At 37.6% G+C, this 13,609-nt stretch overlaps 1 protein-coding gene across 6 annotated transcripts in view; it reads left to right on the top strand.

The window, feature by feature from the left end:
- The window catches only part of myo9b (myosin IXb), a 68,310-nt gene that overhangs the window by 36,190 nt on the left and 18,511 nt on the right, over positions 1 to 13,609 (top strand). For 5 of the 6 annotated variants that reach the window (XM_022663605.2, XM_022663606.2, XM_022663604.2 and 2 more), the window contains exons 13-24: positions 583 to 778; positions 999 to 1,074; positions 1,533 to 1,625; positions 2,813 to 2,920; positions 5,200 to 5,239; positions 5,466 to 5,588; positions 7,218 to 7,298; positions 8,148 to 8,258; positions 8,958 to 9,080; positions 9,170 to 9,319; positions 10,645 to 10,799; positions 12,158 to 12,637. In XM_022663605.2, the coding sequence (XP_022519326.2) occupies positions 583 to 778; positions 999 to 1,074; positions 1,533 to 1,625; positions 2,813 to 2,920; positions 5,200 to 5,239; positions 5,466 to 5,588; positions 7,218 to 7,298; positions 8,148 to 8,258; positions 8,958 to 9,080; positions 9,170 to 9,319; positions 10,645 to 10,799; positions 12,158 to 12,637 (1,736 nt within the window). The remainder of the gene's footprint in view (positions 1 to 582; positions 779 to 998; positions 1,075 to 1,532; positions 1,626 to 2,812; positions 2,921 to 5,199; positions 5,240 to 5,465; positions 5,589 to 7,217; positions 7,299 to 8,147; positions 8,259 to 8,957; positions 9,081 to 9,169; positions 9,320 to 10,644; positions 10,800 to 12,157; positions 12,638 to 13,609) is intronic. The other variant, XM_022663607.2, reaches the window with a different exon arrangement.

Here is a 13,609-nt window from a genome sequence, read left to right as displayed (position 1 = left end):
ACATCCATGTTCCTATTTTTCCTTTTAATCATATATTTAATATCAGGTCTGATAAACTAAATCTGGGGTCAGAGGTCAGTGTAACATTTATCATTATGTTATAGGCACATACGCTGGTGATATATCTTTCAATAGAAACAGAAAAATATTGTAATACTAATTAAATAGAAAAAGTCACTACCAGGAAAACCAGATTTTTGATTAATTGATTATATATCAGTGGAGCATCCCTGAAAAACAAATCAGATTAATCTGGTACATCCTGGGCAACACTTATTATCTCTATAAAAACATAAATTCCCCTAACCCTACCTACGTCATCTTGTTCAACAGCTGTAACATTATTTACGGTTACCAGTGTTACATAATATCCAAATAACCCCAAGCTAGGTTTATTCACACTTACGCATCCAAACGTGATATATGTATATGTATATCTTATAGCTGTCTTAGTTGTTTGAACATGGGCTCAGAAACCATATTTCATCCCTCTATATGTTTGTACGTTAAGAGAATGACAGTAATGCTGAGTCACATGACCTCTATAAAGCACCTGTAATGAACCTCCTCTTTGTCTTACAGGACTTCAGGGCGAAGAACACTGATCACATGCGTCCAGGCATGGTGGCGCTGCTGCGCAGCAGTGAGCGGGGCTACCTGAGGCAGCTGATTGGCTCAGATCCTGTGGCTGTGTTCCGCTGGGGCATCCTACGGGCCACCATACGAACGCTGGCCACTTTCAAAGAGGCCGGCCGCCGCTGGGCTGCACAACATCCAGGTACCTTCTGTTCATTATCAGCACTGTTCCTTGGTCACAGTGGTTTCTAATAAAGTGGCCAGTTAGTTCAAGCACAAGGTCGGTGTTTCTAATAAATAATGTTCTTTGAGTTATTGCATTGCTGTGTAATGGATTAAAATGTATGCTGTTCATTTATGGTAAATGTCTAAATAGTGGTAAATGTTCAAGATGTATATGGATATACTCTCTCGTGTTTCAGACTCTGTCAGACGTTATTCCCGTCATTCTCTGAGTGAAATGAAGAGACCCACCTCAGCTATTGGCAGACTGATGAGGTGAGGAGGTCTTATTAGGACTTATTTTTATACATTTTGCTGAATGTTATTTTTTAATTATTAAAGATTTACACTTCAATTATGTAATTTGTAATTAGAGTTTTTAGCAACAGCGAAGTTCTAGTAATACTGTATATCTAGTGTAAAATAAAATATGAGTAACCAGTTTGTAGTTCTAACTAAACAAATTAACCTTATATCCAGAATGAAGTTCTTGTAGCATTAATATTCTAGTTCTAATAGCATTATTAATTAAATATAATATAAATTATTAATATGTATTTAATAAAAACAAATCTAAAGTACTAATAACTTTAAAATTCAGGATTAAGTTTTATTAATATTTACATCTATCTTAGAATGACTTGCAAGTAAAATGAAGTAAACATAAATATACAATATGAAGTAAAACAATATACCTACCTATATAGTAATCCTGTGTTTGCTTCTCTCTGCAGTCAGCGCTCTCTGATCGAGTTCTCTTTCGACCGCTCAGAGGAGAACCCACTGGAGGTGTTCGAGGACATTTTCGCCACATTTGAGAGTAAAAAGTAAGTTGACCTCTTATTAACCCTGTGACTAATATCTTAATCACATGCTCATTCTGGGTTATCTGGGTTCTCCTCCTTCTCCTCTGTGTAATAACCACAGTATGAATGTCTTCATCAGTTCTGTTCCTAAGGCCCTCAGATCAGGAGGAGTTCTGGATCAGTTTTCAGCAGCGGTGAAAGTCCTGATCCAGCTCCTTTTACTGAGATGAACGTGGCTGCTAATGTTTGGCTGGCTGTTTTGTTTAGGATAGGGGTGGCTGGACTGTTTTAAAGCGATAGTTTGGGTTCAAAATTCAAACCCAGTTCAGTATTCAGCTCTACTTCAGAGCTCATATTTAATTTAAAATTCAGTTTTGGTTAAAAAAAAGTATATATACAACACACATTCAAAATAACAGCAGAAAAATTCTGAAACGTCTAATGGCATGGTTCTAACATTCCTGCATGGTTGAAGATCAACACTGGAGCTGGACAATGTGGAGTTATACAATAAACTCATGGCATCAATTGCATAACAGGCATATCTTCCTCAACCCTTATTCACCATTATTGTGTACTCCTGTACACCAGGGCTACTTTTCCCTGGGTATTCAGTTATATTTTATATAATGATTGAGCGTTTTTTGTTCTGGCTGAGAAGTGCAGCCCAGTGCTGGATTCATTTTTTCATGTAATGGTAAAAACATGGGGCTGATAGAAGTAAAGAAGTGTCATTTTTTCTGTATTAAGAAACAAACACAAGCTAACCTACCCTGAATAAGTACACATTAATGTTGAGCAGGGGGCTGTTATTAAGCTATTAATTGATGCCAGGTGCCAATAGGAAAGCTGTAGTAAGAAATGTTACTCTACCCTAGAGTTTATTCTATGGTCACACATATACACTCAAAATGAGCTGAATAAACTCATAGGGAGTTAATATTAAGAGTGCTGTTAGAGCCATGCTAATTGATAGAGTATAAACCTGGTAGCTAGCCTTGTCCAAAAGCCTTGTAGCTTCAGAGTAAACTTTTAGTCAAATCAAACAAGACTTTGCTTATCAACTATACTTGGGTGTTTTTTTGTTTTACCAGACTATCGCTTTAATATATGTGTTCTACTAATCAGGTGTTGATTTTTACCTGTTCATCTTTCTCTCTCTTTCTCTCTCTCTCTCTCTTTTCCACTCTGGGCTCTGGGTTAATCAGGGAGTTGCATGCCAAAGTCCTGTGCACCATTAAGCGGTTAGGTGGTGAAGTTCCTCAAAAGCTCCGTCTGTCCACCATTTCTATGAGGAAGTTGCGTCAGTTCTCTCAGTGAGTGTGTTCTCGTACTGTCCCGCCTCCACAGCTGAGCTCCTGAGTAGAGCTGGGTATCGATCAGAATGTTTCAGTGCAGATGCCTCCACTTGAGTACCAGTTCAATTACTGAACACATACGTTAGACTACATTAGGCAATAGAAAATTACATTAGGCTAAACAATTACTGTTTTTAGTACCTTCAAACACTGAATATATTCTCAGTGTTTGCTTTGTCATCAGGAGTGATGTTCTCAGTAAACCTATAATTAAAAGGTTACATTTTATTTTTAATCAGGCAAAGAATTATTTAAGCAGCCAAGTGTAAAAAACTAAAAGGAGACATGTGGTTTAAGGTGTGAAATGGTGAAGTGAAACATGTTAACGAGTTCAAACTTTGTTGAATAGCGCACCCATTCACCTCCAGCATTCTGAAATACAGCGCTTTTAGCCAATCAGACCATCTTTTAACCGTTTGTAAGCCGAACAGGGTTACAGTTCCAGCGATTGGTGCATAGAGTCACACTATTAGAGTGTACTAGAGTGCACTATTTTTCAAAGTAGCTCCACACTTCAGTGGTTGAATGGCCCTGATATTTAAAACGAGGCACTGAGAACTTTGAAAGTGCAAAGGGAAGTTTATTAAACAAAACACTGTTTATACACACAGCACCTTCAGGTAGATCTCTTAGCGCCGCCATCTTGAAATTAAGTCAGAATTAATTGACTGACAAGCACAAACAAATACGTCGGACAGGATATATATGCATTTCTATTAGGGGTGTCACGATCTCGATATTTTATCGAAATCGATCGAAATGAGGTCATGGTATCGTGTATCGAAGTCAAAAAGAGTATCGACGATCCCTCCCGCGCGCACAGTGCGCTACGCAAATGGCGCAGCACCAACACAGCGCATCCTATTCATTTAAATAGAGAGAGCCGCTGCATGAGCGCAGCCCCGCCCTCAGTTCTGCTGTGTGAGAGGCAGAGAACAGAGAAACTGAAACTGAAACTTCAAACAGGGCTTTCAAGTTTTGAGTGTCGGCGGGAGTGTGATCACTGGTTTTTATCTGTCCAACGGGGTGAGGGGGGGCGGGCGTTGTGCGCGCAGGTTTTCTGTGTGTGTGTGGGGGGGGGGGGGGGTGCGTGTGAACTCGCTGAAATGCGTGTGTCAGTGTGACTTGAGAACGCTGACTATAGATCACAGTGAGGTGGATTAAAAATCTTAAACTTATGATTGACTACACCTGTTGCTTCATTTGAATTAAAAAAACATCTTTCTCTCAGATAAAGTTAATAATATATCTTTCTTAAAGAAAAAAAACTTGTAATTCTCAGGGACCGAGTCTTATTTTTCATGTTTAACTGTTATAGTAGGATAGAGTTCAGTTTGTTAAGGCTTTAATTGTTCCTTTTTTTTTTATTTTTTTTTTATTTTATGTTGCACGTTGCAGTTTTAATAGTGCACACTGTTGCTACCAAAAAAAGTCACTAGATGGCATTACATATATATCTTAATAAATAATAATAATAATAATAATAATAATAATAATAATAAAAATAATAAATAATATATTATTTAAATTTTATGAGGCATAAAATAATAAAATGTAAAAATATAATAAAAAAGAAAATCGAGAATCGAATCGAATCGTGACCCTCAAATCGGAAATAAAATCGAATCGAGGGTTTAGAGAATCGTGACACCCCTAATTTCTATATCTGTTCCCCTATCCTACTGTTTCTCCCCTATTGTACTCATCAGTCGAATCATTGTTCAACAAAAGTTCATACTCGTTATCATGCTTTACTATACCCCAAGTGCATTTCACACCCTCTCCTTTAAGAGAGTGGACGCATAAAGAATAGAACTGGTTTTAGAAATTAGTTCAGTGCATCCAACAGTAAGGACAGAACGCACATTTCATACAGTAAAAGAAACACAGTGGCTCAGAGTGAGCTCCAATTCTTCATACTGATCTGTTTTATTGCAGCCCATCTACTAAACTAGGGGGCAGAATCTGTTCTGAACATCACTACAGGCTCTGAATGTGTCTGTGGACAAGTCTGTAGGCTTGGTTTTAGCATGTGTGCGTATTGGTTCACTGATATTTGATGCCCAGCTCTAGTCATGAGGACCACACAGCCAATTTGCCTGTGTTAAATTAACACTATTAGTGTTAAGTTAACCCACAGTGTTGATTGAATACTGGCAACTTTGTTGTGTAAACTAGTTTCATTGATGATGTGGAGCCGTGTTGTGGTCTTCAGATCCTGTCTTGTCTCTCTTTAGAAAGAACAGAACCAACAGACACAAGCAGCTCATTCCCAAGGTACGCATCTACTGCAATACTCAATTAAGCCTTACTTCTGCCTTCTGCCTTCTTCACTAATAATGAAGAACACTGTGATCATGAAACCATTATTTATACTTCTCAAAATGATCTGAAAACACTATAGTATATATGAAAACTCTCAAACACATGAAGAAAATGTTTGAGTTACTACTCAAATAGATAACACAGTGTCCTCCCTCTGACTCTACATAATTCTGTGCAGAACCTGATCGACTCTCAATCCCTGAAGATGATTGTGGACCTTAATCTGCATAACCGAGACACCAGGTCCCTCCTGCACCTCCATAAGAAGAAGAAGCCTCCCAGCATCAGTGCCCAGTTTCAGGTTAGGGTGACTGGTGTTGACACATATTAATTACTGTATGAGGAAGTGTCCAAATTTGTTTGTGTTTTCAGAACAGAGCGAAATACTAATGGGGTAATAGGAATTAATTTGGTAACAGCTGTGAAAATGACTTTTGTATAATCATGGAAGGGAATGTAGTGAACCACGAAACACCATAAAAATATGTCTGAAAAAATAATAATAATTTAATAATATATCATATAATATATAAATAATGGAAATAAGGTAATGCAACCATGGAAATAGAGCACATCCATAGGAAGGACTGTTACATAATCATGGAAATTAGTGAGGCCTCCAAACTTCATGTGGCCTTCAGATTAGCTAAAGAAACAGAGATAGTGTGTAGAGAGTCTCAGGGAATGAATTCAAGCTTAACATCACCAAGTGCAATGCTAGGTGTTGAATGCAGTGGTGTAAAATCACTGGACTCTAGATCAATGGCGTCTTGGTTTGGCAGTTGCCAATGCAATGGTGCTTATCTAACTGCATTGTTCCAAGTGTACATTTTGGGGGGGGGCTACGCTGTAGGGTTGTTTTTCAGGAGTTGGGCTCGGCCCCTTAGTTCCAGTGAAAGGAACTCATAATGTTAAAGTTTCGGGGACAGTTTGGGGATGTCCCCTTCCTGTTCAAACCTCACTGCACACCAATGTACATTGCAAAGTCATAAAGACATAGATGAGTGAGTTTGGCATAGATGAACTTGATTGACCTGCACCGAGTCCTGTCCTGAGTTTGGGATGAATTGGAGCAGAGACTGCAAGCCATGCCTTCTTGCCCAACATCAGTGTCTGACCTCAAAAATGGGCTTCTATCAAAATGATCAAAATTTCATAAACACACTCCTAAAACTTTTGGAAGCTGTTAAAGCTGCAAAGGGTGGTCAGACGACATATTAAACCATATGGTTTAAGAATGAAATGTCACTTAATTCATATAGGCAGATGAGCAGTTAATTTTGGCAAATTAGTGAACGTATTACAATCCAATTTAATATATTGTTATTTTAAATATATTGTTAAGCAAAGCGTTGTATAGATTTTTGTTTATTGGTTTAAAAAAAAATTATTTCGGTTGAATTATTGTTACACACTATAATTGTATGTGTAGCTCAATAAGTATTGTTCCTGGTAGGCTTTATTCTACTTCTGAATAGAATTGCAGTCCAACACTTCTTTCTGAGTAAATCTATTTTTCCAACAATTTCTTTTACAATGAGAGTATATCAATATTTTCTTAAACCCCTGGTCATGGAAAGGGGCGTAGTGTAACCATATAAACAGCTGGAGAGTATCAGTATTGTAATTATAGATCAGATGGATGGTTATTAATCAGCCCTACTGATATAATTCGGTTTCTATCATCTGGAACTATAGATCATCTGGAAAGTGCAGGGTCAGAAAAATGCCCACTCAGCGAAGCACACATGATTCATCCTCCTCCATCCAGAGAATGGTCTTTCCATCTTAGTGTGAAAGCCTCAGTAGGAGTGCAGTTATAAATAAGAGGAGAGGGTCGGCTGTTGGGGTTGGGTGGGAACAGTGGGGCTTAATGGACGCTGATGAAGAAATCAATGAAATATGTGCTATATTGTCTGGTGTTCCTCAGACGTCTCTGGTCAGGCTGCTGGACACGCTAAGGAAAGCAGAACCGTTCTTCGTCCGCTGCATCAGATCCAATGCTGAGAAGGTACAGTAGACGCATGATCTTCTCTAGCTTTACAGAGAGCACAACTGAAGAACTGAAGCTCTAGGTGTTCAATAGTGCAGATAATGATCTTTGGGTCTCATGTGTAACACTTTACAAAAGGACAGCATTAACAGTCTGCTTGAACCTTTTATAACCATTCCTATACAACCGTTCATATAAAACACTGAACTATTTATAAAGGCTTACTCCAGTCTTCAGTTTTAAAATGACAGAATTGTCAAGCGCAGCCTTCATAAATGTTAATTTATATAATAATATAAATTAAAGTATTGTTTAAAATAATGTTTTTTTGATGATATATTATCTCAAACTTATCACTTGCCAATTTTAGACAATGTTATGCCACTAATAAATGTATACTTTTATCACATAGTAATGCATTTACAACCTTTGAAAGAGCATTATACATTTTGTAATTAAGAATATACAGACAGTAAAACTGTAAAAGTAAAACAGTAAACAAGTGAAAATAATAATAATAATAATAATTAAAAAAACGTAATTGTTAAATATAAATCCTCATTATTGTTTAAAAAAATAACAATGAGAAAATGTAATATTACACTTAAAATACATTTTCGTTATACTATAAGTAAAATTATCAGCTTAAAAATTATACTAATTTAAAAATAGAGAAGAAAACGCGTTGCTGAGATTGACTGGCATAATGATATAAATCAGCTCTGATTAAATGCCCAGGTGACTAATCATTTGATTAGTTCTAAATGTACATATAAATCATTATTGAATTTGTAATTTTGTTTGTAGATGTGCTTGAAGATGTGCTTAGCTGAGAGTGTGGCTGTTATTTGATGTGTGTGTTTTCAGAGGGAAATGCAGTTTGATGAAGATCTGGTACTGAAGCAGTTGAGATACACAGGTATGCTGGAGACTGTTCGCATCAAGAGATCTGGATATGGAGCCAAATACACATTTAAGGTAGGCTAAATGTTCTATTGATTCATGTTGACCATTGAATGGAAGCTACTTTAGCTTAGACCAGGAGATGCTAGGCTAATATTGCTAAAAATAACTGACCTTTAGACAATCTTATCTCTTTAAAACACACCCATGAACCAAAACATGGTTTATTTGCCTCAAAAATCTCTCAAAAACTTCATGATGGATATTTTTAAATATTATTCACATATATTCAGTTTTATAATGTAACCCCGTTAGCATTCTTATACAGTCCCACTTTGTAGTGCTATTCCACTTTCAAACTGTAGCGCAATGCTGGGGGACTTTATACCCGTCTTGACCACTTCTGGCATTAGGTTGATAATTGGTTTAAGTTTCTCTGGGCATATAGTGGAATTACCACATCCGTTTCCCAAACCAGTGAAGATCTGGAGGAGATTTGAGAGACAGGTTGAGATTAGAAGGTGACGGATGATTAATCCAGTGTTTATTATCAATGTTAGCCTAACATCTCCAGCACATGCCAGATACCAAACAGTTTGAATAAAATGAATCTGGAATCAGTGATAAATCCTTCTAGCTTTGTTAGCATATTAATGAAAATGAATGCTTTAGATTGATTACAAAGAACCCCACTTATCATTCAGTTATATATTTATATATTTCGAAAACTCTAAATCAGTCACACTAAATGATATCTTCCTATTTTACCTGAAGGAGTTTACAGATGAGTTCCGGGTTCTGCTGCCAAAGAAAGCATCCACGCCTCAGAAGGAGATCCCCAACCTGCTGCGCAGAACGGGCATCGACGACTCAAGCTTTCAGATCGGCAAGACCAAGGTCCCTGAGCTTTCCGTCCTCATACTGTGAACGCAGTGGATGTGTCTCCTGTTCCTTTTGCCTGACCTGTGCTCTGGTATGCTTTGCAGGTGTTTCTGAAGGAGGTGGACAGACAGAAGCTCCAGGAGACCCTCCACAGGGAGGTGATGCGCCGCATCCTCATTCTGCAGAGGTGGTTCCGCGCCTGTCTCACCAGGAAACACTACCTGATGAAGAGGAAAGCCATCGTAACGCTACAGGTGCTGATATTCACTCTGATCCTGAGTTCTGTCTCTGCTGTGTGTTTACTCTAATATTACACTTTTTATCAACATGTGTTCATCACAAAACCATTATAAAAAAAAGGGGGTTTCTTAGAGTGTCTGTATTTTTGACCTGATATTAGAGTTATATCTGGAATATATCTGTACTAGACTAGAAAAGCTATTTCTTCTTTCCTATTACTGTTAATAACAGAACCACAAATGAAATCCAGGATATTTTTCACGTTTTCCAAAATTATTTTTGCCATGAGAACTTTAAATTTGAACAATATTTGTTTTATATTTGTATCACAGTTTGAATTTGAATATGCACATGCTCAAATGTAAAAATCACTTTGAAATGTTAAACTACTGCTTTTTCAAAATTCTATTTCAGTTCAATATTTAAAATTTAAATTTGTAAAAAAAAAAAAATCCAAGTTAAAAATTTAATTCAACATTTAAAGTCAGTATAGTTTCAGATTCAAATTCAGTTCAAAAGTATATTTCAGATTTTATTAATTGAGATGTATATTAAAAATAAGTTATATATTCAGAATTTTATTTAAAGGTCTTATTCAATTGTTTTTAAATTCATTTTAAACAGTGTAGTTGTGGTCTTTAGTATGACTTAATCACTTAACTTTTTTGTTAAAAAAGTGCTTAAGCCCTGCTTTAGATCACTGAATTAGAGAAAGACAGGATATAGCTCTTGCTCATGAATATTCATACATGCAAACATATTGCCTCTGATTGGCTAACAGCACTGCAGCAGAGAACGCCTACCTGCCTTCACTCACAGTTAAATTTATGCAACGGCACCGTCTCTGCGGCAGCGTGAATAACCCCTACGGCCGCGATGCCGCTATCCCCGCAGCAGTGCAAAGCTAGTGCTTCCCTAGTGTTTATTTAAGGGCTTGGTAAAATGACATAGCTAACACTTCTTAGCTTTGTAAACAGAAGCTGTAAACAGAGCTGTGAACAAAGCTGTTAGCTCCTCCATATCTATAGCTCCTAATGCTGTAGCCCGGGTTCAGCACTGCCTGTGGGCGGTCCTAAGCCGAGGTGGACGAGGCCATAAACTCACTGATTGATGTACACACCTATCGTCTCTCTGATCAACTCGTATTTCTGAGGCTTTTATTTTTCTAGCTACTGCAGCATGCATATACAACTCAGAGACACCTGTCGTAATTCACAAAGAAAAAAGTGGATTTTAATAGAATGAGACCTTTAAATTCACATTTCCAATGGAAGTACTTTAACTTTGTATTTTAACTTCCATTGAAAATCAAAAAATGGGTTTCCTCTGAATATCCCAGCGTTCCTGGCGAGGTTACAATGCGTCGACCCGCTATAGAGCAGCTGCAGTGATCCAGATGGCCTGGAGACAGTCTCATCACAGAGCCGAGTACCTCCACCAGAGACAGAGCCTTCTGAAAATGCAGCAGCTGAAGAGGCCCTCTGAACGCAGGAGGTAACAGTAATACTAGTGTAACTCGTTTGTTTTAGTGTAGCCGGGATGTGTATGTGAACTGTAACATTGAATGTTACAATATGCTAAAGTTATACTTTGGCTATAATCTTATTACATTCATGTTCTCTAAAACAATAGTTTGTGTGTATACAGTTGCAAGAAAAGTGTGTGAACCCTTTGGGATTTACTTGGATTCCTGCATAAACTGGTCATTACATACCTCACACAAAAGAGCTCTCAGAAGACCTACGTTCAAGAATTGCTGACTTGCATGAAGCTGGAAAGGGTTACAAAATTATCTCTAAAAGCCAAAAAACATTTCTGCACGTAACGCTATGTGTGGAGAAAAATGGCATAGCACAACATCATCAAAACCTCATCCCAACTGTGAAACATGGTGGAGGGGCATAATGGTTTGGGGCTGCTTTGCTGACGGATTGCCGTCATCAACGGAAAAATGAATTCCCAAGTTTACCAAGACCATCTGTCCACCAACTGAAGCTCAACAGAGAACTTTTTTAGAGAATATGAATGTAATAAGATTATAGCCAAAAAACTAAAAGGTGGTTTAATTACACTAAGTTACCATGAAAAAAAAAAAAAAAAAATGGAAAACAACAGATCAGAGAAATTGTTGATATATGTGGTTATTTTTTGTAACGACTTAATTGGTTTAGCATTAATAGGACTTCTTTTCTAGCAAAATGTAAAATTGACTAACAGTTTTTCATCAAAAAGAAAAGTTTTTTTAAGCAAAAATACCTTTCTTTCAATTTTGCTTTTTTATTTTTTAAGATATTTTCTTTGTTTTATTATCTTATTTTTTTCTATGGAGTTTCTGTACTCTCATTTTTACTTGCCAGTTTTGTTAAAGTAGTAAGCTTTTCCTAAAAAGATTGAGAATTTCTCGTTCTGACGTATTTTGTCAAAATCAGGATTTGTTTTGCAAAAGTTGTCGAACTTTTTAATAGATTAATTCTATTCAGTTAAAAGCATATTTAATAGTTTGTACTTGCTAATTGTGTTGTCTGTTTGTGCTGTTGTATGAGCAGTTAGATTTAGATTACAGTACCTTAGTGTTTGGCTGCATAAGGAATAATCAAAACAAAAATATTGGAAAATAATTCTTATTTGTTTCTGTTATTATTTAAAGGTATGTTACATTATAGCTTATTCTGGTTATATAAGTACATTTAACAGCTCAGACTGGGGTCTTCACCTAAACCCTGCGGGATGATATTTTGACAGTTCATGGCCAGCTGTGAAAACCACACACCACCATGAACCACTGTTCATTCAGTCTAAATACATGAGCATCGTCATCCTGGTGGGTGTGATTTTAGTGCTTTGTCTTTCAGATCTACGCTGCAGGGAAACGTAAGCAAAACCGAAACTCCCAAGATCAGCCCAGGAATAGAGGAGAGTAAAGAAGCAACAGCACAGCCCCCTGGTGCTATAACAAACCCCCTGCCATCCATACCCACCCAGACCACCTCAGTGGAGAGGAAAAGCAGGGACGAAAACAGAAGATCTGAGGATCGTTTGGGGACACTGAACGGTAAAGAGCCGGGTCAGAAAGAGAGAGCAGAGAAAGAGAACAAGTCTCCTTCTTCTGCCCCGACTCGCCCAGACTCTCTAGATCTAAAGACCGGTCTGAGCTCAGTCCAGTCTGATCAAGATCTGCAATCAAACACTGCACCTCTCCAGCGCTACCCCAAAACATCCACCATGAAAGAGAAGGTGGAGAAATGGAAGGAGAGAAGGAGCGACATTGGGCTTCTTGAGAGATCCGATTACAAAGACCTACAGCTGCAGGGCCACAAACTGAAGAGTTTAAAGTAAGAACTTTCCTTATCTACAGGTTCCCCAAGGCTGTGACTTTTTAGCACTCCAGATATAAGGCTAGTTTTGCATTAGCTATAAACACTGGAAGTCAGTAGTCAGTCAAACTTGTGTGGACTTACAGCCCCAATTCCAAAACTGTTTGTAACTGTGTAAAATACATATAGATGTAAGCTCTGTAATTACCTGTTTATCTGAAAAATAGCCAGCTCGTCTATTTCCATGGTTGTAGCACACTGTTTGCATACTGTTGTTTATACTTGGAAAGTCAGGGTGTGGAAATGGCACTGGGGGGAATGGCGGTAGACAGATTCCCACTCAGATTTCTGTGACATACCACACAGTTCTAATAAGTACATACTGAAGCTCAGCTCAAAATAGCTGTCTATGCCTAAACTCAGCATGTTTTCTTAATATCTGAGCATGTAATTAATTACTACACAAACTATCGTTCTTCAATATTCACTAAGGAACATTTTCTAGGTCAAATTTCACTGTTGTTCACCATCCAGAAGGTCTGAGTGGGGTTTAAGCTGGTTTAGACACGTTTGTGGGCATGCACTTAACCTAACCAATTTGGATAACTATTGACTTCTAGTATTTGTTAGCAACTTTATCTTCATAGCTGCAGTACTCGGGTAAATATCCCCCACACACTTTTTTCAGTCTGATTAAACGATGTTTAGATGTTGGATGTAGGACTTGTGGGCGTGGTTTTGGACACGGTATAACAAAAATAGTTTTTGCTGAACGCCAGGCAAATTAAGCTTTATTAAAGCTCATAGTTTATAACAATGATTGTAGAAATAAAGCCAGAATTGTCTGCTGTGTTGTCAAATTTGCACAGTAATCTCTAATGCACAGTAGAAATCCATGTGCCAATATTTTTAAAAAGATAGTTTCGAGGGGAAAATGAGAAAATGGACTTCAACATTTGGAAATGGACAGGGCTAGAGTTCATACTGCAA

The sequence above is a fragment of the Astyanax mexicanus genome, chromosome 8 (assembly GCF_023375975.1).
Source record: "Astyanax mexicanus isolate ESR-SI-001 chromosome 8, AstMex3_surface, whole genome shotgun sequence".
Lineage (NCBI taxonomy): Eukaryota > Metazoa > Chordata > Actinopteri > Characiformes > Acestrorhamphidae > Astyanax > Astyanax mexicanus.
The sequence above is the reverse complement of the archived record's forward strand: the minus strand, read 5'-3'. Positions and strand labels throughout refer to the sequence as shown.